This window comes from Ammospiza caudacuta, chromosome 14 (genome assembly GCF_027887145.1).
Source record: "Ammospiza caudacuta isolate bAmmCau1 chromosome 14, bAmmCau1.pri, whole genome shotgun sequence".
Lineage (NCBI taxonomy): Eukaryota > Metazoa > Chordata > Aves > Passeriformes > Passerellidae > Ammospiza > Ammospiza caudacuta.
This window is the reverse complement of record NC_080606.1, coordinates 15,373,571-15,398,784: the sequence shown is the minus strand read 5'-3', so window position 1 is coordinate 15,398,784 and position 25,214 is coordinate 15,373,571. Positions and strand designations below refer to the sequence as shown.

At 48.2% G+C, this 25,214-nt stretch overlaps 1 protein-coding gene across 1 annotated transcript in view; it reads right to left on the bottom strand.

Moving 5' to 3' along the window:
* SH3BGRL (SH3 domain binding glutamate rich protein like) overlaps window positions 1-24,283 on the bottom strand; it is a 30,039-nt gene extending 5,756 nt beyond the window's left edge. Inside the window, exons 1-2 of the mRNA XM_058813928.1 lie at window positions 24,089-24,283; window positions 2,429-2,614 (exon numbers count right to left, since the gene is read on the bottom strand). Of these exons, the coding sequence (XP_058669911.1) occupies window positions 2,429-2,614; window positions 24,089-24,133 (231 nt within the window). The 5' untranslated portion in view covers window positions 24,134-24,283. The remainder of the gene's footprint in view (window positions 1-2,428; window positions 2,615-24,088) is intronic.
* Window positions 24,284-25,214: the final 931 nt, after the last annotated feature.

Genomic DNA, 25,214 nt, shown 5'->3' with positions numbered 1-25,214 from the left:
AATAAATAAATAAAAAGAAATACCAGTTGCCAAACTCCAACTAAAGGAACCCACAAGTTTTGTGCAAGCTCACTGTTGTCCAAGTTACCACACAATTCCCTCACTCTGACTTCTGAACTCAGCAGGGATCAGTCCAATGACTTTCCTGCTCTCCATTTTTAACTGACTGTAACTTTACCAGCTCCTCCAGCTTTCCTGGGCAATGTTTGGACGCAGAGTCCTGGCTGGGAAGCCCCAGGGCAGGCAGCAGCTCAGTCTCAGGTTGGAGTCAGGGAGAGCTGTTTAGGGCATGGTGCTCTGGGTTCCTGACTGTGTGGGAGACAAAAGCCTAAGGAGCAGCAGCTCTAAGGAGAGGCTGCTGCATCTAGAGCAGAATAAAGTACAGGGACCAGAAGATTCCAGCAGCCTGGACTTCAGGGATATCAAATTATTGCTCCATTTGCACATGCAGCACTTGCGGGCTGGTTTGATAAAAATGTGTGTGATTATGGTAAATCCTCCCTGAAGCCCTTCTGTTGACAGGACTGAGGCTGCTTGATAACAAAGGGATTGTTTATCTGGCTGGTGCACAGGCCATGAGCCTGCTTCACAGCATCTCCCAGGACAGGAATGCTGGGCCTGAGGAGCAGGGCTCATGCCAGCCCACACAGCATCTCCAGCTCAGCCTCTCTGCTGTGCACGGGCCAGGAAGGCCAATTTGCTCTTTGCTCTGCCACTTGTGCTGCATCAGATGGAACAAACAGGGAACTTCATGCTTGAGAGGCATCAGATAAAGACAGAAAGAGGTTCAAATTCTGGGCACAGAATTAACTTTTACTTTCCTGAAAGCTAAACTGTAGCAACTTGAATCCAGCTACAGAAACTGACCAAATTTAAAGAGTTCAACATGACATCAATCAAAATTTTGGGGATGAAATAAAACCATAGCAAGAATCTTGCAAACAACCCCTTCTCAGATAACTACTGATCCTTATGTCTGTCACTCCAAACCAACCTTTTTCCTTATCACAACCAGTCAGTAAAATTTTGAGAGACAAGTGGCACAACAGTTCATTGTGGATATTATTTCAAGTTCTGCTTCTATTACAAGCAAGAAAAATTCTTGGCACATTGAGAATAATTTCTTTCAGTAGGCACAGATTTGTCTCACAAAGGTCCAGAACTGGCAGGTCCTGACTTACAGACTGTGCAGGTCAGAAACAGACTTCAAAAGGACCAGAGGAATGCACACTGTGAGCTCTGTTCAGAAGATACTCAGTTTTAAAAATAAAACTAACACTTAATCTAATAATCATTCCAGCATGGCCTGCTGAGTACAAGTACTGCAGGGCAACTTACTTTTGATCAAGCATTAAAATAATTACATAGGATTTTTGTTTGCAACACGAGTTTCAATCTGTACAAGGCACTGGAGTTAGTGAACCACAGCAGCACACAGAGCTCATCCCAAGAAGGATCAGAAAACTGATTTATGATCATGGCAGACATCAGTTCATGAGATCTGGGATTCACATGTACTGGCAAACCCCACATGGGCAGAACAGATCTCTGAACTTGCTGCAGAATGTAAGCTTGGTGTAAAAGGGCCAGATTTCTTTGAGGTGTTAGTTCACAATCATGGGGGAAGATAAGGAGTAAAAAAACCTGGCAACTTTCAGAGCCATAAAATGGGAAAAAACCCACAGGAAAAGAAAATTAAGTATGTACTGCAAGGTAGGATCCAAATCAAGATGTCTACATTTAAATCTTTCCTATGGTGTGACTGGAAAACTCAAGAATCAATTATAACTAAAAGCCAAGATGGGAGGAAATGTCCAACACCTCCTACAGCCTCCCCAGTTTGGGCAACTGCAGCTGGGCAAGGCCTGCCTTGCTGCTCACTGCAGGGAGGCACAGGCAGCAGCAGTGAGGAAGAGGAGGGGGATGAGCACAGGAGGCTGGAGCTGAGGGGACAGGCACAGGAGGCTGGAGCTCAGGGGACAGGCAGAGGAGGCTGGAGCTCGGGGGACAGGCACAGGAGGCTGGAGCTCAGGGGGCAGGCACAGGAGGCTGCAGCTCAGGGGACAGGCACAGGAGGCTGCAGCTCAGGGGACAGGCACAGGAGGCTGCAGCTCAGGGGGCAGGCACAGGAGGCTGCAGCTCAGGGGGCAGGCACAGGAGGCTGCAGCTCAGGGGACAGGCACAGGAGGCTGCAGCTCAGGGGACAGGCACAGGAGGCTGCAGCTGAGGGGACAGGCACAGGAGGCTGCAGCTGAGGGGACAGGCACAGGAGGCTGCAGCTGAGGGGACAGGCACAGGAGGCTGCAGCTGAGGGGACAGGCACAGGAGGCTGGAGCTCAGGGGGCAGGCACAGGAGGCTGGAGCTCGGGGGACAGGCACAGGAGGCTGGAGCTCGGGGGACAGGCACAGGAGGCTGCAGCAGCCTCACCCCCAGGTAGCGGCTGTCGTTGAAGAGCCGGGGGGGCAGGGGGTTCCCGCTCGCTGGCCGGCTGTCCTCGGGGACGTTCTCCCGCATCCATTTCCGGTTCTCCTCGTTAGCTGCGATGTCCTTCTCCTCAAATTCAATTTTGTTGGCTTCCAAGAAGCCTAACACATCTTGCTGCTGCTTTTTAATCTGTCACAAAAAAGGAGGGAGGGAAATAAGGTAAACAAAATCAGTGAAATCATTTTTGATGCCGCTCTGGGGTTCGATGCAGAAATCAGGGGGTGAAAATCAGGTTGAAAATGGGAGTGGTAAGAAACTTATTAGAACCAAAAAGTATCTTCTGAAGAGTCAGAGCTGGCATCCCACAAAACGGAACAGGCTGAAGCTTAAAGATGCTGTCTCTACACAAATGTAAGTGTTGTGTACCTTAAAGGCGCCCACCCAAAAGCACAGGTGTGAGCAGAGCCCTTGTGCTGGTCAGATTTTACATTTAATTACTCAGGGGAACGTTGTTTTTTCAGGTGCAGTGGAGTTTGCTGGAGGCACATTTGAGGTACAAACTGCTTCCTCGTGGCCTTGGAAGCACAGGCTGAACCTCCCCATTCCTTCCCAGAGTCTTTTGTCCACCTCAGCGACAAAAGAGAAGTGGTTCACACTTCTTTGCACAGACACTCCTCTCCCGTTGTGTCCTTGGTGTCTGCAGGGCAGGCACAGTCTCTGGAGAGCTGTGACCCCACATCCCCATCCTAACTTCTGTCAGGGAAGCTGGGTGAGGTCCCAACCCGATGCCATCCATCTTGTGCACTCACACAGCATCCAAGGGAAAAGCAGGATCTGTGTGGCAAGCACAGTGCTGGCTCTGCACAGAGAAGGATGTTTTTATTATTGTCATTATGAATTACTGACTTATTGACACAGAGATGTTCTGCTTATGCTCTGCTCTCCCTTTGCATAACTTCAGCACCACAAAGGAGATTATAATGATGCACATACTAACAAACAATAAAAAAATGGAATTTAATGGAAATTTTGTTTTCTTCAAATTGCCCCCTTCACTGCAAAGCCAATCCAAGGGCTGGCTTTACCCTAATGAGCTGGGAACCACAGGAGCAGCGTTTCACACAGATGTTGCTGGTGCTAACTCAGGTCAGCCGCAGCTCCCGGAGCAGCCGCTCCATATACGGCCACAGGCAAACCCGGAGCTGCCGGGGTGAGGGACAGCCAGCCCGGAGCCAAATATGGAGCCCGGGCCCCGGCTCGCACAGCCCCGCACCCACGGGCACCGGGCCGGGCCCTGGCTCGCACAGCCCCGCACCCACGGGCACCGGGCCCGCACCCTCGGGCAGCCGGGAGCAGCAGGAGCAGCAGGAGCAGCAGGAGCAGCAGGAGCAGCAGGGAGCGTGATGGAGAGCGCTGCCCTGAAGGATGTGGGCTGGGGAACAGAGCCCAGCACATCCAAAAGGGAATCTTCAGGCACTCCCTGAGGCCTGGAGCTGCTCTGCCCATGGCAGGTTCAAGCAGAGCTCGGGAGGGACCCATCCTGCTCTCCCGACATAGGGAATGCGCTGAGAAGCCCGGGTGATTCCTCCCACCCTGTCAGCACAGGAGCCGCTGGACTCTGCTGGACTCGCTGTGTGAGCACCCTGAAACACAAGGATATTGCTAATTTTCATCATGGCTAAAAATAAATCAAACTGGAGGAGTTAATACTGCCCTGAGGAAATAATTTGTGTAGAGGATGTATAAAAACATTCTCAGCAGACTCAAAGCTCTGGGTAAGAGGTTTCCTTGCCTGCCTCTATCAGCAGCAGGAGGGGAAGCTTTTTCTGTTGTGCTCTACAGGGGGAAAAAAAGGAGCACTCCCTTCATGAACTCTTCTTTAGGGCTAAACTAAGGGAAGGTCTTTGGAATTGTAAACTCTTTGGTCACTATGACCCAGTAGTAAATGTAAATTTTTTTCCTTGAACCAGTTACATGTTTAATTAACCATTTCCTACAATCTCTAAATTTCAGATCCAAATAGTTTTTATTACTCTCGGGTTCTTACCTTGTCCAAAATCGAAAATGCTTAGTGAAAACATTTTGAGATGCTCCAGAATTATAAAGGAATTAGAGAAAACCAAGCCTTTACCCACTCTACCGTTAACCTGTACACTCTGCCACATAAAACAAGAGCTCTGAGTTGGACAGGAATCATCATTTTGATATCCTGAGAAGTCACTTCATTTTTTTAATAATCATTTTGACTATTAGATTGTTTTAGCCACACACAGATGCTCACACCCTCCCAGCATCTCACAGTCTCTGGGTTGTTTTTTCAGCTCCAGGAGGTACAACCACATCCTAGATTGTTGACTGTGGCTCCAAAGGGTGATCACAACCCCCTCTGCTTGTCTTTGAAGAGCTGGCAAAGCTGGAAATTAATTTATTTCTGCTATAAAAGGCACCATTGTAAGGCAAGCATGAAGTTTGGTCTCTGTTGCTCTCGGGCCATCTGTAGTCAAGGGAGGTAATTCTCTAGAGAACTCTCCAGAAAAGCAAGGATGGTGTTGATGCATGAGGAATATTAGTCTGGAACCCTTGTTTTCTGGCCAGATAAGTGAAGTTGGGAGATGAAGCAGCACTGTTTTCTCCCAGCTCCTCAGACAAATCCTCCAGCCATGGTGATGAGCACTTCCACAAGAGCAGTAAATGCTCCAGAGAAACAGGGCACCAACTGCTGGGCAGCAGGGACACTGAGCTGCCAGATCCTGTTATTTTACGGGATTTTATTTAGAAAACTTCCATTAATCACTGGGAGGGAAGGGCTGAAAATAGAGCAAGAGACGTCTGCTGCTGCTTCAGGGTGTTTTGTCTTACTTGAAAGGGCACACGTTCTCCTCGGGACAGAGCTGGAGACGGTTCCTGCTGCCCATGTTTGGGAAGGAGCGAGGAGCCCGCTCAGGATGCGCCTGTCAGCAGCAGCGCTCGCTGCCCCAGAGCCTCCCCCACGTGGAGAGCGGCCAGCGCCTCCCAGAGCCCGCACCTCGGCCCGAGCATAAACAACTGTCATGTCTGAGACCGCCCTGGCCCGTGAAGGGCAGCTCACTGCAGTTGGCAAACACGAAAATCCTTGTTTATCCCGAGTGCTCCTGACACATTGTGCAGGGCCGAGAGCAGCAGGAGAGCCGGGAACGTGCCTGGAGTCAGAGCAGGAGCTGGGGAGCCCAGCAGGGCCCGGGGCTCGGGACCAGCACTGGTGGGGCAGGAGCACTTATGGGGAGCACAGGAACACAGAAATGAAAGTAGGGATGGACAGACAGCTGTGAGGGAAGAGGCTGGGGGCAGGAGTGGAGGGGATGAGCAAAATGGATGGATAACGATCAGGGGAAAATCCCTGTGGGACGGAGGCAGAGGGATGGAAGGAAAAGGGGTGGGAGCAGGTGAAACCAGGGCTGCATCCTCTGGAGTCCCCACCGCCCTGCCTGGTGACAAGGATGCCTTGGAACAGCCCATTGGGCTTCACCCAAGCCCAGAAACAGAAACACATCCTGCCTCAACACACACTCGGGAGAAAAACCATTCCTAAGGTGAGCGGAGATATTTTACTTCTTGCTGATGTTCCCAAGATAATACTGAAAGGAACATTTAATGAAATAAATCTATTTTCTCTTTGGTTTGGATTTCAGGGTCTGGTTCCAGGACAGAAACAGCTTTATGGCAGGTTATTGGTGGTTAAGCAAAGTCTCACCACACACTGTGATCTTGTGCTATAAGATCCACTGGGTATCAAGATTCCCTTCTCTTCCAGTTACAAGCCAATCACGAAACATTAAGCTTTCACCAGAGCATGGGCACAAAATAACATTATAAAAATGAGTGTAGAATTGTGAACAAGTATCACCCCTCACTTGAGTACACATCAGAAATTCAATTTACTGTTCTTAATCTAACTCCCATCAGTGATGTCAGTAACACAAGAGAAACCGCATCAAAGCTGCCAAGAGTACAAACAGGTGATGTTTGCCAACAAATCAATCCATCAAAAATAAAATTTTAACCCCAAAGTGGGAATAAACTTTCTAGAAAATGCTGCAACATTTTAGATTCTCTTCCAAATCTTTAATAATTTAGAAAAAAAGTTTAAAAAAAGAACTCAGCTAAAAGATAATAAGGAGAAAGGAGGCAGGGATGATGCTGCAGAGCCTTGGTCCAGTGAGCAGGCAGCATTCCAGCCTCAGCTCCAGCCAGGACTGTGCTGGCTGTTCAAGAGCCAGCTTCTCCCAGCACCACCCACTGCAGGGAAACACTCATTTTAAACACTTTTTGGAACTGAACTTCACAGAGGGTCTATCTCATTTGGTATACACAGGCACATACACACAGCACAGTCCAGTCCACACTGCTGGCCAAGAAGGGGTTTGGGTTGGTTTTTTTCAGTCTTGTTATTTTTTCAGTTTATAAATAAATCCCTGGTTGGACAATAGACATGTTTTGGAAATCTATTTATGGACCACTGGAACTCAAATTAAGTTTACAGTCTGAGTGCTGCTGTTTTGATCCAACACAAACTTACTGACTGCAGCTCTGCCATCCTGGCCCTTGGCAGGAGCTTCTCCAGCACTTCTGTGGCTCCTGTGTCCCAACCTCCATGCAGGGGAAAAACACAGATTTTATTAATTTCTTTCCCAATGATGGGATTAAATGGCTCATGCTTTATTGTGAGGATTTAAAAGAATTATAAATGGATTTCTTATGATGTTCCCAGCCACCATCAGTTATAACATCAGGACAAAAGGAATGGCCTCAAGGTGCACCAGGGAAGGGTCAGATTAGGAATCAGGAGAAAGTTTTTCATGGAAGTGGTTATGGAGCATTAAAACAGGCTGCCCAGAGAAGTGGTGGAGTCACCATTCCCTGGAGGTGTTAAAAATGTGTGGATGTTGCACTTGAGGACATGATTTAGTGATGAACATGGGGCTGGTTTACGGTTGAACTCAGTGATCTCAAAGGTCTTTTCAACCATAACAATTCCACGATTCTGTGACTCTCTCCAGCTCCTGCTGTGTGTCCTGAGCTGCCTCTCCCAACCTCACAGCTGGGATCCAGCACCAGGACAGCAGAGAAGCAAGACCTTAGAGCAGATCTTACATTTGATCTTACAGATTTCTCAATTCAGTTTCAAGACAACAACACATTTAAAAGGGGAAATTTTTTTCCATTTCCAGTTCCAGAACCTTCAGGGTTCCAGATAACCAAAATCAAGTACAGCTCTAAAGCAGTTGTATTGTGTGCCAATGATGGTTTTAAAGATGCTGCTCCTTCCTTAGTGGAAGTAAACCTTTAAATCCCAGAAGCAGCTGCTTTGTGCAGGAAGGTGAACTCCAAACTCCAGGTGATGCTACTGGTTGTGGTCAGACTTGCAGCCATCAGTTCTCCAGAAGCTTCAGAGTCTCCTGAAGATGGACAAGCTGAAATGTAAGCAGTGAATAGGAAAAGTGCAGTGCAAGAAATGCCAGCAGCAGCCAGGTGGAACCCCAGGCAGGGATTTTCCTGGGAGGAGTGGGCAGCATGAGGAATGCCAAGTGCTGCCGTGACAAAGTGACTTGTCACAGGGTGTGACCTGTGGTCTGAGCTGGGGCCACACTGCCACAATCCACTGCCACTTTCTGGAATTAGAGTACAAACTATTGGGGGCTTTGGTTTGGTTTTTATCTGTCTCACCTAATTTCTCAAATGACCTTGCCTTCCTCACCCAGAGTCCCTAATGCAGAAGCTCATCCTCACAAATGAGCTGCAAAATGCTTAGAATTTCTGCTCCCACTACAGCCTAATTTGTAGGAGTTAAACAGCCCAGCAGCTCAGCCATGGATTTAAATGTCACAGATTCCTGTCAGCCCCCTAAGCTCATTCCCACCCCAGGACATGGCAGGGCTCCCTTCCCAGCAGCCTCAGTCCTGCCCTCCATCACACTTTTCCTTGCTATTACTGTAATATTCCACAAGATTTTTTTTTTTTTGTCTAGAGTGATTTTGTTGGATTTATTTATACGAATGAGCCATTTTCCCCCCTGTATTAGCTTAAAAATCCAGAGTGCCAGTTCTGGTGGTGCCACTGTAAATGTGGTCAGAGGGTGGGAAAGCTGCAGGCAACTCCAGCCATGACCTGGCTTGATCAGAGCTTTGCCAGGTGTCTCCCAGCAATTCCTGTCTCACTTTTATTTCTCTCTCTCTGGTACAATGTCTGCTTATTTTTAGGTCTGGGTAATTATCATCACAGAGCTGAAAGCACTCCTTTGTTCTGGTTATTTTAAGCAGAGCATCACACGAGTGGTGCCATCGTTGTCTCTCCCGATGGATTCTGGTCTGCAGGGAATGAGACTGAGGGCAAACACAGCAAAACCACCATGAACTTACAGCACCTCACTCAAACACAGGAGCCTGGAGAAGTTCACACTGGACTTGTGCTGCTCTTTTTTTACATCTTCCAGAAATTCAGCAGTGTCCAGATGGACTCCATCTGTCCTGACTCTCTCCCTGCAGGGTTCTTTGGGAAAGCCCATGGCAATATCCACATGAATCCTGCACAGCAGAGCTGGTTTGATGTGGTTAGACCCCAACAGCTTCAAATTGGTTTATTTGGAAATGGTTTTTACCACCAGGCACCCAATGACCCTGGGCTGTGTCAGCATCACCAAAGCTGGGGCAGGAGGAAAGAGGCTCCAGCTCCCACTGAGAGCAACACCCACACTCCTGCTGCTCACGTGTGGCTTTGGAAGACACCTTCTAAAAGCAAGAAAAGGTGAGAGGATGCAAAGTGACCACCACTCAAGAGGGAGGCCAGGGAAAAATCCAGGCTACCAAAAGGGTTTTGCAATTTAACCTGGAGGTTACATCATGTCTGGCAGCACACATGGGCTGTCTGCAAAAGGGCTTTAGCCTGGCATAAGGTACCACCCCATAGAGCAGATTTTGGAACACAAGCCAAAAATATAGCTAGCTGGGACAAAGGACAAAGTCTGCACTTCCCAAAACAAGACCACAACTTGCTCCAGAAACCATAGAAAGTTACATAAATGAAAAAGCTGATTCATGAGAACCAAAATAAAAGCTTCTCTCATGGATTATAATGCCATTGTAACTGCATTCATTCAATAACCCAAAGCCTAAAAACTTGTTAAATCCCACACCAGCAACAGCCAGGTCCAAAGATCCTTGTGCACAGAACAAGTTTTTTCCTAGCAGAACCAAACAGGAAAGTTCACATCACCTCCATGTGCTGAAGTCCTGGGGAATCAGGGTTCTCAAGGGAGCCAAGAGTGCTTAGAGACCAAACTCCCTCTCACTTTTATTTACTCTAACACAGACTGGAAAGAGAATAAAATCCCAGGGGGATTTGGCATTTAGTTCCCTTGGGCTGCTTTGGGAAGTTCAGCCAGCAACACTGGCCTGGCCCCTCTGGTTGGCACAGCCCAGCACAGTGAGCAGGTTCCTAAGGGCCACTCTGCCAACTTGCTCTTGGAGTTCAAGGAATTAGTTAAGAAAAAATAAGAAACATTTTCTCTCTTGCTGCAGCAAGGAGAGTTTGAGTTCAGTGTTCCAGCAGAGTTTTTCAGTGTCACTAATTTAGTGTCAGACAGCACAGCCAGCTCCACCACACCTCAACTACAGTCAAATTCTAACAAGATCCTGAAAGGCCCCAAATAAGTCAGAACTGTCTTGCTGCAACAGCCAGGGTCTGTTCAGCTGCTTTCCTCCTGCAGTGGCCCAAAGCAGATTCCTCTACCCATTAGTCAAGTAGGAGGACAAGTAACATTTCCTTATTTATATCTCCCCAGCTCCTGGCACTCAGCAGCAGCAGCAGTGCCTAACGAAGCCCTGATGGCTTTTTAATGTGTTTTAGGTCTGCTTTCCATGAAGGCACCTTAAGGATTAACATTATTATCACAGCTTAAGGCAAATTCTGCTTTTAACAAATGATACCCAAGCACTGGGGAGATGAGTGGGGGTGAATCCATTCATCCTTCAGCACCTGCCTGTCAGGGACTACTGTGGTGTCACCAGGATTCCAACAGAGAACATCTTATCAACAACACCTGAAACCCATGGTTAAAAGTACATTTAATAAACTTCACATTTTGTTCCAGTACATGAAAATGGTTCTGTCAGCTGAAACCCCACCTCTTTTCCTACTGAAGCATCAAATTCAGAAGAAATTTTTCTTTGTTTTTGGCCGCAAGGAAAAGGTGGTGGGGCACTGAAATGGCTTCCAGGGAATGGTCACAGCCCCAAGGCTGCCAGAGCTCCAGCAGCAATTGGACAATGCTCCCAGGGATTGTTGGGGTGTCTGTGCAGGGCCAGGAGCTGGACTTGATCCTTGTGGGTCCCTTCACTCAGGATAATCCATGATTCCATGAAAAGAAGGGTGACACAGGGCACTCTCCTCAACTCTCCTCCTTCCTGCCTGCTCCCCAACACATTTCAGTTGCTCACTCAGCATCTCCTGGCCTGTCCAGGCTCCTGACTGCACTGGCAGCATCCAGTTGTTCTGCCCAAGAGCCCAGCTCAGTCTCACACCCACCAGAGATGCACAAAGTGCTGGGAGTGCTCTGGGGCTGTGCAGATCAGATGCACCCTCCTTTGGTGAGAATATCTGTGTTCTCAGCACAGCCAGAAATGACACATCCCTGTGCTCTCTGCTTAGATGCTTCTGTTCATTCTGTGAAAGGCTTACAGAGGTCACTACTGCCAAGCCAAAGTCATTCACAAGTCAGGATGTGCCAAAGCTCCTCCCCACAGCAATCATGGCCTGCTCAAAGACTGCCTCCCAAAAAACAGACTCTGTGCATCCAGAGACTGACTTGCTGTTTCTCTGGGATTTTTCCTTCCTTTTTTCCTTTTTTTTAAAGTTCTGTGAAAAGTGGCAGCAATACCCAATGGGATTATTTGTCTGGATTTCAAAACCAAACAAACCCCACGCAGCCAAAACTTCCATTTGCAGGGATTTTAATACAAGATTTTAACATTTAAAACCTCATTCCATCATCAACCAAAAAACAGAGATGTTTGCTCATGGGCAGACAGTGAGCCTTTTTTACACTGTACTTCCATGCACATGGAACACAAGATCCCCAGCAGCTGGGCAAGGGAGAAGGTAAAACCCAAAAGTCCAAGAAGTTCTGGCAGCCCTTGAGCTGGTACCAGCAGAGGCACCAAACGTCCCTGCCTACTTTTTGTAGACAACCCAAGAGCCTGAACACAGAATAACAGTGAATACAACTGAAGCTTCCAGCTGCTGAACACTGGAGGTGTCCCAGGTCTGGAGAGGTGTCAGCTGTCACTTGTCCCCTCAGACAAGGAAGGTTTGATCAGTATGGAGGGTGCCTGACCCTTCACTCTGCTCACGCCGGGCTCCAGCCCCAGGGACAGCAGCAGGAGTCTCCCCTCCCTCCACGTGACCTCTGCAAACAGCCCCACCAGGAGCTGTGTTTGATTAGGGATGGACTTTGCACAGAAAGCAGCCTGAGTCTCTGGGGAGTCTCTGGGCACTGCCTGGCAGCAGCTCCAAACTCCAGCAGCCTGACCCCTCCAACATCCAGAGCTGCCCATCCTCCTGCAGGGGCTCTGCCCCCAACCCTGCCCTCATCCAGCCAGGTCTGGGCAGGATTGCCCAGGACAGACGGTCAGGGAAGCTCAGCTCCTGTCCAGGACCATACACACTCAACCTGCATAGATCAGGGCAGGGATATGGAAAGAGGCCTTGTCCACCAACTCACAGACTCACAGAATACCCTGAGTTTGAAGAGACCCTCAGGGATCCCTGAGTGCAGCTCCTGGCCCTGCACAGGACGTGCCAACAATCCCATGCTGTGCCTGAGAGCACTGTCCAGGCTGTTCTGGGGCTCTGGGTCTGTGACCATTCCCTGGGGTGCTGTTCTAGGGCCTGAGCTCCCTGTGGATGAGGAATCTCTTTCTAACATCCAGTGTGACCCTTCCCTGACACAGCTCCAGCCGTTCCCTGGGGTCCTGTCCCTGCTCAGAGAGCAGAGGTCAGTGCCAGGCTGTGCCCTGGCTGGGCTCCATGGAGCTCTGGGTTGGGAATCTCCCCCAGCTGCTCTGGGGCCAGCCCAGCTCACGGGGGATCCTTGTGCCATCACAAGCAAAGGGCAGAGATGAGCCAGGGGAGGCAGGACTGCCTCTCCCAGCAGCAGAAAGGACTGAAAGCAGGGATCAAGCTATGGCCTTGGGTCATTCCTGCTGCAGGCTTTTGCTTCACTCAGCAGCAGGAAGGACTTGAAAATGCAAATATTCACATATCAGGATTTTTTTTTTTTACTTTTTTTAATGACTGCTTTAGTTATCCAGAATAAACATCTTGCAAAATCAAGCTTCCAAACCTAGGCTTTCTCTTACTTTCCTTTAGGTGAGGATGTAAAGAAACATTGATATATGGCAAACTATAGCTGTAACCACTGCTGACACTGCAGCACCCAAAATTGTCATCATCCAAAGGAAAACACCAGCATTGCAATACTAAATAAATTGACCCTTGGCAATTTTCTAAGTCAGTCTTGTGGCATTTGACTTTTATAAGCCTGAAAACTGCTTGTCTGGTCCAAAACCAACAGAGAGCAAGCTTCCTACTGTGGAATACAGGCTCCATTATCTCAGTTATGCACTGACAAAGCATAAGCAGCAGCAGAATCTGAGTTCTTCATTTATTACACACAGTTGTTTTCTGCAGCAGACGTGGAGCTTGGCAGGCTGAGTTTCCCTGGAAGTCTCCATGTGCCTTGTCATTGAACTCAGGGCTGGGTTAAATAAAAACAAACAGATCATCCCTCCCAAAGCCCGGTACAAACCACCAGCTCCTGAACAGCACAGGGCTGAGAGTGGCAGGGATGGGAGCATCCCAGGCACCAGCCAGATGTTCTGCTATTCCTGGGGCCTCACCAGCCTCAGCATCTCACTGGACTCTCTGACCTGAGTCACAAAACAGAGAAAGGGGAACTTTTGCTGTGTGGAAGGAAAAAAAAGTCCATAAGTCCAAGCTACCTCTGTCACAGACTCCTTGAACAATTTTCACCTCTCATAGCTCCCTTTCCTGAGTCATCAGGAGTAATTATTTTTCAAATCACTGCTTATTTACTTTCAGGGATCATTTCTGGCTCATTCTACAAATAGTATCAATACACCACAGCCCAGCCCCAGACAGGCTTTGCACACTGTAAAGCAATTTACCACACAGAAAACTGATCTCCAACAGGATAGTGAGGCTCAGTATCACAAGATGCACACAACTCTCTGACACATGACATATTCCTCAATACTCAAACATTTACCACGTGGCTGAGAGAAGCAGGGAAAGGCCCTGAAGATGCTGCTTGGTCACCTGAGTGCTTGCTCTGCAAGCTTTAAAAAGTCTGGACCTCACCTCTGTTGTCAGGTTCTGAACCTGTTTTTTTCAGCCAGCCTCCTTCTGAAAGCCAGAAGAATTATTTCTCCTCCATCTTCAGCTTCATGGAGATCCCAGGACAGGTCTGTGCAACGCTGGCAGCAACCCCACCCTGTAAGCACTGCCACAAACTGCCAGGTCCCCCTCAGTGCCCCTGAGACCTCACCCTCCCCACCAGCCCAGCACTCCAGAATGTTCCAGGGAAGCAGCCTGAGGTAACAGCACACCCAGGGCTGCACTTTGGGGCTTTATTGAAACAGCTGCTCCTGGAATTATTTTCCAGAAGCTGTGGATTTCTGCTGGTGATGAGGAGCCCTGCACAGCAGAGGAAAACCAGGTTTGGTTGTGCTTGTGTGAGGAGCTGAGCTCAGGCTAGGGAAGGAGTTAAAAGCACTGAGAGTTCTGCATGAGGCCCCTGTGGTTTACAATAAAAGCAAAGTTTATTTCCTGTATGGTTTAGCACACAGAGCCTAAATTAACTGACAGGAGTAAAAGTTTACAGCATTAATTGCTGTTTCACTGCCTTTATATTGCCAGGCATTTATTCTTTAAATAAAAGACTACTTTAGGAAGAAATACAACATGGCCTCAGGGATCCAGGTGCCTCTGATGTGTATTACTTTTTATCTTTGAAGAATTCATACACCACAAATCTCAGTTAACAAAGAGTCTTATTGCTGACTGCTGTTCTAAAACTAAACCAAGTAATTCTTTAAGAGAGAACAAAGCTTTTTTCTTCAACTAAAACACCTAAATATCATAATACAAAGGAAGAGAAAAAGCTATGGATTAAATACAAATATTTCTCCTCTTTGCAAGAAGAGCCTTGAGATAGAACAGCATCCAAAAAACTTCCTGGAGAGGAAACATTCAGCACAGCCCAGCCTGTATGGACAGCAGTTTTCTGACCAAGTAATTAATTGCCCTGGGTAACATTTCAAGTGTGAATAATCCTGCAGGCCCCAGATCCTTCTCTAAATTACTCGGACAAAATATTGTCTAAAAACTGTCTGTAAGTGGGAGAGATAAATTGTTCTCACCAGACCTGGCCACGCTGCAGTTTCCAACACTTTGGGCAGCTGAAACAACACAGGAGTTGCCAAGCTCTGCCTGCCATGGCCAGGAAGGCCAGAGCTGGGGCTGTGCTCTCAGGGCTGCTCAGGAGACACCCTCAAGTGACTCTTTCAGGAATGAACAAATGGAGCATTTCCCAACACAGTGAGGTGTCCCATCACCAGCTGCTCTCACCCACAGCCCCCAGGGCAGTGCCACCTTCACCCCAGAGCAGCAGCACTCACCTGGATGCTGCCCATGCCTTGGAGCCACAACCTGGAGCCACTTTGCAACTCCCCATTGTCTTTTAGAAGTTTTATAGATCCCTCTTGTCACCATGGTATCTGCTTTTTTTTTTTTTTTCCTAAACCACAAGCTTCCTTCAGCCTCAGTGCAAGCCAACATCTGCTTACCCCAATCAGAAACTAAGATAAATACACACAGCATTTTATTTTTTCAAAGTTTAAGTCCCCAGCTGTTTATTTGCTGTAGGATGGAGTTCTCCAGGCCTGGGCAAGCAGCCAAAATGGTTTCATTCCCCTGCTGTTCCTCAGGCTCAGCCCAATGCTGATGGCTGGCAGTGGGAGGTGATGGCTCCCAGTGCCCTCCAAGCTGCCAGCCTGGGTCCCCAGTCATTCCATGGAAGGTGGAGCTGTGTGTCCAGCAGTTCCTCAGTTCCTCCAGGTGTGAATTCCTGAGGGGAACATTTCCCAGGTCAGGGTTATGGATTTCCTTTGATCTTTCTACAGCAAGCACAACAGAGCCCAGACCTGTGCAGGTGGAGGGAGGCTCTCACAGGGACCTCCTGGGACACTTTAATGGGATGGAAGGGAACAGAAAATTGGAAAGATTGCTCAGACACAAAGGTTCCATGGACTGAGCTACCAGAACCAAGGGACTTGTTTGTCTGCATTACAGGGTGGAATTTCCAGTTCTTAATCAGGATTACTGGGGCACTAACAAGGAAATTTGCAAACCTGCTCCTTTATATTTCCATTCACATATATTGTGTTTCTTGCCTAGGGAAATCAAAAGCCACCAAACATCTACTAGCCATAAATCAGCTTCACTTGAACCTCATTTCTATCCATATCCAGTGAAATGTTTTGGGATATATTTTAATTCAGTCACAGAGTTATTCTGCTCCTTTCCTGCTCTGCCAGTTGTTCTGCAGCTGCTGCTCTGGCCAAATACATTTGCAACGTGTGCACAGGAATGTCTTGGATAAGCAGCATTAAGTATTTCCTAAGGAATCAAATCTTGTCCTGCTGTAGTCCATGGCAGAATTCCCAGTGATATAAGCACAGCCAGAGGTTGATCCCATGAGGTGAATACAGATGTGCTGTTTAAACCTGCCTGGCAGCAAGTACTCCATAAAAACCTGGGTAGATGTGAAAACTGCCTGGATTTTTCCCAGAGGCTTCGTGTTTGCTGTTTCCATCAGGCTTTTCCAGTTGACTTTGATCTGTGCCTAAGGCAGGAGAGGTGTCTGATCACCCACCCTGAACATGGGCTGATCATGCAGTGTGCCAGCATCTGCACAATGCTGCTGGCCTTGGAATCCCCAAATGCTTTTTTGTATGTAAGAAATGCTGAGACACCAACCCAGCATATCCCAAACACACGCACGTGTTTCTTTTCCACCAAACATTTTCTTGGACAACATGGTCTTAATTTTTTTAATGCAAACTGTTAACATCATTTTGGGAGCAGAGCCAATTTCATTCAAGAAGAGAAGAAAGCTTTACTGGGTTGGATCCAAGACTTGTCTAGCCCAGTCTGATGCTGCACTGGTCCCAGATCCCAGGGAAGAGCACACATCATCAGGCTGAGCACAAAGAGCTGCCCCACATCCAGCTCCCTTCCCAGGCTGCTGTAACTCACAGGTTTGAGTCAGAGGTGTACTAGTAATGTTTAATACCCTTAATAGACTTTTCCCCTTCATTTGTCTCACTGCTTCCCAAGCCCATGCACCTTCTGCTGCACACCAGGTCCTCTGGCAGGGAGCTCCTCCCTGAAATCTGTGTTGTCAAACAAAGCATTTCATTTACTCTGAACCTGCCACTTCCACTCGCTCTCCCTGAGTCGTTCCATTAGGGAAAATTATTAATAATCCCTTCCTGTTTGTTCTCCCACGCCTGACGTGGTGTTACCACATTTCAGACTTTTTCACTCTTTCTTTCTCAACTGCAGAATTCACAGAATAATGGAATGGTTTGGGTGAGAAGGAACCTTACAGACCATCAAGTCCCACCCCCTGCCATGGGCAGGGACACCTCCCACTGTCCCAGGCTGCTCCAAGCCCTGTCCAGCCTGGCCTTGGGCACTGCCAGGGATGGGGCAGCCACAGCTTCCACCTTATCATCCACAAATTCTCCATTATTTGGTTGTTCCTCCTACAGTGGAGGAACACCCTACTTCTCTTTTCTCACCTTCCTATATCATTTAAAGACAACATTTCCAATCTACTAAAGACAGACTCACCACACATTTATACAGTGATTTTTTTTCTTTTGCCCTTTCCCATCCTAAACATTCCTGACATTCTGTTTGCTTTTCATGGGCATGAATAAGGTATTTTTGTAGAATTACCTAGTATGGCTCCAAGACCTCTCTGCTAAACAGTGTTTTAGCAGAGTTTAAACCTCATTCTTGCACAGGACAACCATTGTTGCTTCCGAGTTTTTCAGCTGTTCCTGCAGTGTTTGCTTAGATTCTAGCACAGATATCTGTGAGAATTTCTGCAGATTGTCAAAGATTGAAAAAAAAAAAAGATTTTTAACCTGGCTAACACTTGTCCAAAACTTTCCAGAAATCCAGGGATTCAATGCTATGGATGCCCTCCCTGCCGTGCTGCAGGCAGCTCAGGTGTGAGGCACAGCTTTCCCCTCTGACCCTGCACTGATTCTCCTCCCTGCTCTGTCTCTGTCCATGCATTTGCTGGGAGAGAGCCCAGTGAACAATAACTCCCCTTTGTGCAGCACTGGAAGATGCTCACAGCTCCCACATCTCCTGAGATCCTTTTTCAAACCACAGCTGCCTCTGGCTCCTCTCCTCACTCCAACACCCCAGCAATCAAACACAGGTAGTAGTTAAAATTTTACACTCGAGCGCCTTCAGAATTTCTAGAGAGGCTGATTCATGCATAGAAACAGCCCCAGAAAACTGAACTCCAGATCATTAATTAAAGAAATAAATCACCACATCTCACAGGGGAAACCATGGCCAGGAAGGAGCTGTAAGTCAGGATGTGAAAACAACTTCAGCTGTATCCTGAGAGCACAAACCTCAGTCAGGCCACTTGGATGCTGACCTTTCACATTTTTTCCTGGTGCTTTAAAGCTCAGTCTCACCCTGCTGCCTTTTCAGTGTTAGAAAATGGCCTTAACATTGAGCTGGAGGTGCTGTCCCAGGAAGGACAAGCTCCTGCATGGAGGCTTTTATTCTGGGACAAACAACAGTAGATAAGAATTACAATCAAAGCTCTTTCAGGCTCGATTAAATACCTGACCAACAAAAGCATTTAAATTTAATCATAAACTGAAAGTCTCCCCTGTGTAGGGCCAGGGTTAAACAAATGGCATTAACACCAAATGTTCATGTTTGAGCAGAAACATTCCTGAACAGCAGAATGTTGATATAAGATGAGGATTTGGTTCAGGTTTCCAGCTCTGCAGTCAGAGCCAAGAACTGAGATTGGTGCTTCCAAGGCTGGGGAGCACAAGGAACAGGGAGAGCTCCCTTTGGCTATGGCAATGATGCATCCTTAGCTCTTGTTTTCCTCTTAGAGGGGAGTATTTCAATTCTGTTTTGAATTCTGAACAGCTGAATTCTGCCAATGCTGGTGTAGTTCCCTTTGTCTCCCCTCTCCCCAATTCCTCCTTTCCTGGAAGGAGACAGAATAACCTTGCAGAGACACAAGTCTTGGCACCCTCTGCTCATTAACACAGATGCCAATTCACTGACTTCTACAGGAATTTTGTGAGAGTAACTTTAATGCCCCAGGACAAGGAAAGTTCCATGCTCAACTCTATAAATATTTCTTTAAAACCCACAAGTGCTTGGCTCTGCCATGATGCTGTGTGCATCCTGTCTCAGAACGTGCTGTGGTGCAGGGTTAGAGGGAAAGCCAGCACAGGCTGACAGCATCCAGCCTCTCCCCAAAATCTGCCTCTTCTCCCCAGGCACAGACATAATCCTGATGCACCCCCTCAGAATAAACACTGTCCTACCTGCATATACAACCTAGAAAAATTCTCAGCAAAAAGCCCTTCCTGGCTTTAACTGTGGAGTAGAATTTTCCATCATTCTCCTGCTGTCAGAAACTGGTTTTAGTTAAGCACAGTAGAATGTTTTTTATTTTGATATATTAAAACTACTGCAACAACTGCAGCCAGCTTAATCTCTGGCTCCATTAAAAATTCGAATGCAATATTTTAAGCAAAATATTTGACTTATCTCGAGTTTGGAACAACGACTGTACAGAAAACAACCAGGAAGCAGATGGAACACATCCGAGCTTGGGCCGCGTTACGGATTTTGTCTTCCATCCCAAGAGCTCTAACTCAGAACAACTCCTTCCATTTTATTGAGAGAAACTCTGTTTGGTGAACACTGGGTATCCAAAAAGTCCTTCACACATATTATGTTTCCACAAAAGAGGGGTTAAATATCAACACCTAGCTTAACAAGTCACCCATGGCATATAAAGTGCATGAACTGAGTATCATGAAACCACACATACGTGAGATTGTTTTTAACTACAGATGCAGCTTATTTCCCCATAATACGTGAGTTTACCTCAACTTGCATCACAGTACCAGACTATTTACCAGAGATTTGTATCAGCGTTTTCTTCCCACAGCCGCTGCCCTGTCAGGCAGCCCAAGAAGTTCCCGAGCTGCTCTGCCCGTCTGTGCCACTGCTCGGGGTTTCCGCAGCACAAACGCGACCGCAGCATCCGGGCGGGGACAGCACGGGAGCCCCGAGCGGGGCAGCGCCACAAGGGACACTTGTGATCCACGCTGATAAGGCTGCGTGCACAGAGCCACCCTCTGTGGCTGCATTTCCCTCTGAGCCACCTCCTGCCACAGCAAAGCCCTTGGACTCCGTGAGCTCTGAGGCCTTTCCCAACCTGAACGGTTCTCTGACTCCATGAAAGCTCAGAGCAGCCAAACCACACAAACACAAACACAGACTGGGCTCATTCTCTGTAAGGGTGGCTTTATTTGTATTTATTGTGACCATCTGAGAGAACAGACCCTTGGGGGATTTAAATGCAAAATAACATTTTTTATACAATCTCCATCTCTCCATGTTTTACCTCCCTGGGATTCAAACTTCAGAAGGATGAAGCAGCCTCACCAGCCCTCCCAAAGCACTGAGCTGTTGAACAGGGACAAGAGCTGGTGTTACACATGCTCTCATCATTTCCAACAGCTCTCCTCCCCTGGAATGCTCCAGGAAGCCCTTGGCACTGGTTATAAGTCTCCAGTAGCACCAGCAAGTTCTCTGGGGCCTTACTGGGAAAAGAGAAGAGTAATTGCAAGCAAATGTTCTCCAGACCATGGGCAACTCTCATCTTCACTTCCTGGGAGAAGACCTAGAACCTTTCCCAAGCAAGAAGACAATACAAGAAAAATACAAACTCCCCCAGATGCTTAACTTTGTGAATGAAAAAGAAATTATAATTTCCTTTCCTCTCTAAAACCATCCATAAACAGCAGCAGGTCTGTGTCACACAGGACTCTGACTCTGGAGATCATCTCTTCTTTCTGCCATGTCTGCAGTCGCAGCAGGAAGCAAGGAAAGAAAACCACTCACACTGCCATCAAAACAAGGGAGGAGAGCAGAGCTGGGAGAGATGGAAATGTGGCTGTAGATCACACAGATGAAGCAATTGGCTCCACAGAGCATCTGGACACCAGACATTTGATGTGGCAGTTTTCACAGCACACAGCACTGGCAGTGGCACTGGGCAGAGCTCAGCCCAGCACATCCAGCGCTGGCACTTCAGTCCCACAGCCACAGCCTCCAGTGTCAGCCATCCCCTGGAACTGCAGGGTGATGTTGGATGAACAAATTCTCTCAAAGTCCATACTCAAGACCTGTGCAGTGGTTGGCAACAAATGCACCCTTGTGAGACCAAGAAGAATTTAAGCAGCTGGCTCCCTTCCACATGAGATCAATAAAATGGGCAATGCAGCTGCCTCCAGGAAAAAAGGGATTCTGGTGCTGGGCAATCTCTTGCCCCAAAAATCAACAAAATACCAAAATCTTGTGGAGAAAATCACACACTGGATTTGTGCTATTCAGCATTTTCCCTCCTGATATCCTTTTCTACCAAAAGCAAGAGTTTAATGACTCTTAGACCCCTCTCCCTTTCACCCCTGAAGGACTGGAATGGGAGGTTGCAGTGAGACCCCTCTCACAGGCAGCACAGTCCCTGTTCCTGCAATGCTCCCATTTGTGTCTCATTTCTGTCTGCAGCCTCCAGCACTGTCCCAGGCTGTGGAACACTGCTCACTCCCCCTGTCTGCCATGCAGGAAGGCTCCTGAGAGCAGCTCCAGGTTCTCCATGACACTTCATTCCCACGTGGGTGTCCTCACCTCATCTTCATCATTACCATCCCCGTGCATCCCTGCCCAGCCCACAGCATCCACGGTGAGGAAGATTAAATACAAGGGGCCTCTTCCCAAGCAAGACTTTCAAACACTGCAGGAAACTGGTGCTGGAACTATCACAATATGGAGTGAAATTCAAGTAGGAGGCGAGACAAGATGTCAATCATCATCTTTCCAGAAATCCCTTGAAACACACTCATTAAATGCCTTTGCTTAGACATGAGCTTCACACAATGGTTTTTTCCTCACAGATACATCATACTGAATATAAACATTGTAGAGAACAGTGCCTTGGGGAAACATTTTATACACTGTGATGTGGCAAATTATACCTTATAGCAAAGCAGGACTTTGCCAATAAGAGACCACAAAATTTGGGCACCCTCCAAGACTCACAGCCCCAGGGCATGAGGTGTGAAGCAACCTCAACCCTTTTCTGTTCAGTGGGAGACACTTCCAGTTTCACAAAAGCTTCTTCAGCTTACAGAAATGGGGCAGGAAGGAGGAGATTTGATACTTATTTCTGGTTTGCTTCTACTCAAGCAAATTAGCATTTAAAACCCAAAATAACACAGTGCTGAGTGTCACTACAGTACAAAGATGACTTAGCAGGAGTGAGAGCCCTTCCCAGGCTGATGTTACCCAGTTCAGTCATTTTGTTGCAAACAGACTTGTCTCTGTTCCATCTCTCTGTAGCAATCTTCTCTGATGTGGATTTTCCATTCCTGGAGTGGGTTATTTCAAATTCAGCACCCAGAAAGGCTTCTCTGCTCCTCCATGCAAAGCCTGTCTCACCAACACTTTTAAGAGCCACAGAAACAACCCATTCCCATTCCCTCCAAAGAGGTGCCTCTCTGTCTTACTTTAGGTTGAAACATCGATTAAAATTCTTGTACTGGAAAGAAAACATCACCCAGTGAGGTGCTGGGCTAGTCCTGCCAACAGAAACACCCTCAGTGTACGCAGGAATCTAAGAATGTGCAAGTCTTGCTCATTACCACAAGATCCCTTGAGCTGCTCCAGCTTTAGACACAGGCATGAGTGTATGTGCATGTGGGTATATATATATAAATGTACACGTCATAAAACTGGCAATCATGTGCACATTGCACTCAAATTCCCAAAAAACAGATTACACCAACGCTACATTCAAAATTCCACAGGCAGGGATGCACAAAGGAGCCTGAAAGGCAGCACTTAGTCAGACTGGAGCTTTGTAATGTGTACAACCCACACAAGGACCAGGCAGCACTGTAGAAAACACTAACCTAATAATTAAAAACTTAACTTAAAACCATAAAAACACAATTGGGATTGAGTGCTGTGCTTGCACCCCTGGAGCTCAGTATCACCAGACAGACAGAAATCAATAGGTGCCATGAAGAGAGTGCTGATAAAAATCTATAGCAACTGAAGCAGTCAACTTGAAACCTATTAACAGCTGCATAAGAAAGAAAGGATTACTTTTCCAATCTGCTGCTTTCCTTACAGATGATCATTCTGTAGAACCCAGCAGAAATCCCTTTGGATCCCTTTTATGAATGAACTACTCAGGATTTCAAGACCCTCCTCGGTCAGCATGAAATAAATCCTCTGCTTTTCACCACCAGCACCAGCACTGTCAGCGCTGGCATCAAGTTTACTAAAAATGACCTGGGAAGGGAGGGACAGCAGGAACACCTGAGGCACAGGCTCCTGTGCCATCTGCAGCCCGTCACCCCAAGCTTACCAACTGCTATGTGATCTGCTGAAGCCCACAGACCAGTGGCTGCACTCAAGCAAAGAAGGAGAATGCAGTGAGGGCTTGTTTTTATCTTCTGTACATCACTGTCCTCCCAAAGTTTAGGGACCTGAAGCACGAACAGTGACAGGAAAAGGTCATCAAACAGCCACAGCTCAGACTCTTTATCTCATCGCAGTAAAAGTCACTGATCATTAACTGCAATAGCTGGCATTTTCTGAGTCCCTGGCATTTTGTAGTTCTCCAGCACATCCATACCAAGTGCAACCAAATCCCTCGGATTTCAGTCTCGGAGCATCTCCCACACAGATCAAAGAGAAACCAGATGATCCTGAAGACATAGAGCTACACCTGAATCTAGGCAAAAATCCCGCTATTTCTGTGTATCTCTTTATTTTCCCTTTGAAAAACACACTCCGAGCTCTGCCTGTAACACACTGGGGCCACGAAAAGCGAAATCCAGTATTCCCAACAGGGCAAGAACCAGAGGCTACTGGGACAGCGGCCACACACGCCTGCCACAATCAACGAGGAATAAACTCATTAAAACCAAACGACGGAAGACACATTTAGAATTGAACTTCAAGAACAACAAAAAAAAACCCAAATAGTGGTGGCTCTGCCTTCCCAGCACAGGGCGAGGGGTGCAGGATCACCGAGGAAACGCCGCTTTCCGTCGGCGGCAGCCGCAGCACCGCCGGCACAGCGCCGGGCGGCGTGAGGGGACCGCGGCTGCCCCGGCCTCTCCCCACCCTGCCCGGCCGCCCCCCGCGTCCCCCGCCCGGCACAAGTTTCCCTCGGGGGCTGCTTACCGCCGTGGAACCGGAGGAAGAAGCGATGTAGACCTTGATGACCATGCTGGGAGCGGCGGGATGCGGAGCCGGGCGGACGGTGGGTGTGTGAGGGCGGCTCGGGCGCGGGCTGGGGCTCAGGCGGGAGGGCGGGCGCGGGGAGGCGGCGGGAGCGCTCGCCCCGCCTCGCTCCGCAGCTGCCACCGCCCGGGCCCGGAAGGGCGGAAAATGGTTTTTTAAAAATTAATTAAATAATTAAATAGTAAAAAAGGAAAGGGAAAAAAAAAAAAAAAAGAAGAAGAAAGAAAGGGGAGAGGAGGAGCGTTCTCGACGAGCTGCGCGAGACGTGCGGGGGAGGTGGGGCGGGGGAGCCATGGCGGCGCGGCCGCGCTGAGGGGACGCGGGGGCTCGGGCGGGGCGGCCGCGTCATGGCGGGGGTGACAGCGGCGGGGCGAACCGGGGAACACCGGGGCGGGAGACAGAGAGAGGGAGGAAGCCAAGCGTGGGGGGTCGCCATGGTAGCGGCTAGTTCCCCTCAGCACCAAGTCTCCTCATGGCCGCTCCCCTCACGGCCGGGTCTCCGGGACCGCTGGCCCCGTGCTGGGCTCCATCGTTACCGGCTGCCCTCCAGCTGTCATGGCCATGCCCCGCTCCCGGGCGAGGGCAGCGGCGGCACCGCCAGCCCCGTGCCTTGGCCGCTCACCCCGTCTGGGGCACAAGAACTCGGGGGTGGGTGGCTGTTTCTGGGAAATGGTGTTTAGAATTAAGAATTTCCCTTTAAAATCTATTCCAGCGTGCCCAGGTGATGTGCCAGCCCATGCCAAAGGACAGGTGGCGTCCAGTGGAGTTCTTCACGTTCCTGTGGTTATTGTAAAGTATCGCCCACACACAAAAAACCCCATCAAATCCCCCACATTTTTAATGGCTATAGTCATGGTGACATGTTATTGAAGGAAATTTATATCCAGCACCTGTCTCCCACTTGCCTCTGGTACTCCAACTATTACCTCATATATATTTTATTATCTGTTCCGATAGCAGGTTCACAACAAATGGAAAATATGTACAGTGATAAGCACAGGAAGCTGCAATTTTACACCTACAAGCTAAGATGAAAGTGAGGTGTTTGTTCTGCTCTTGGCAAAAA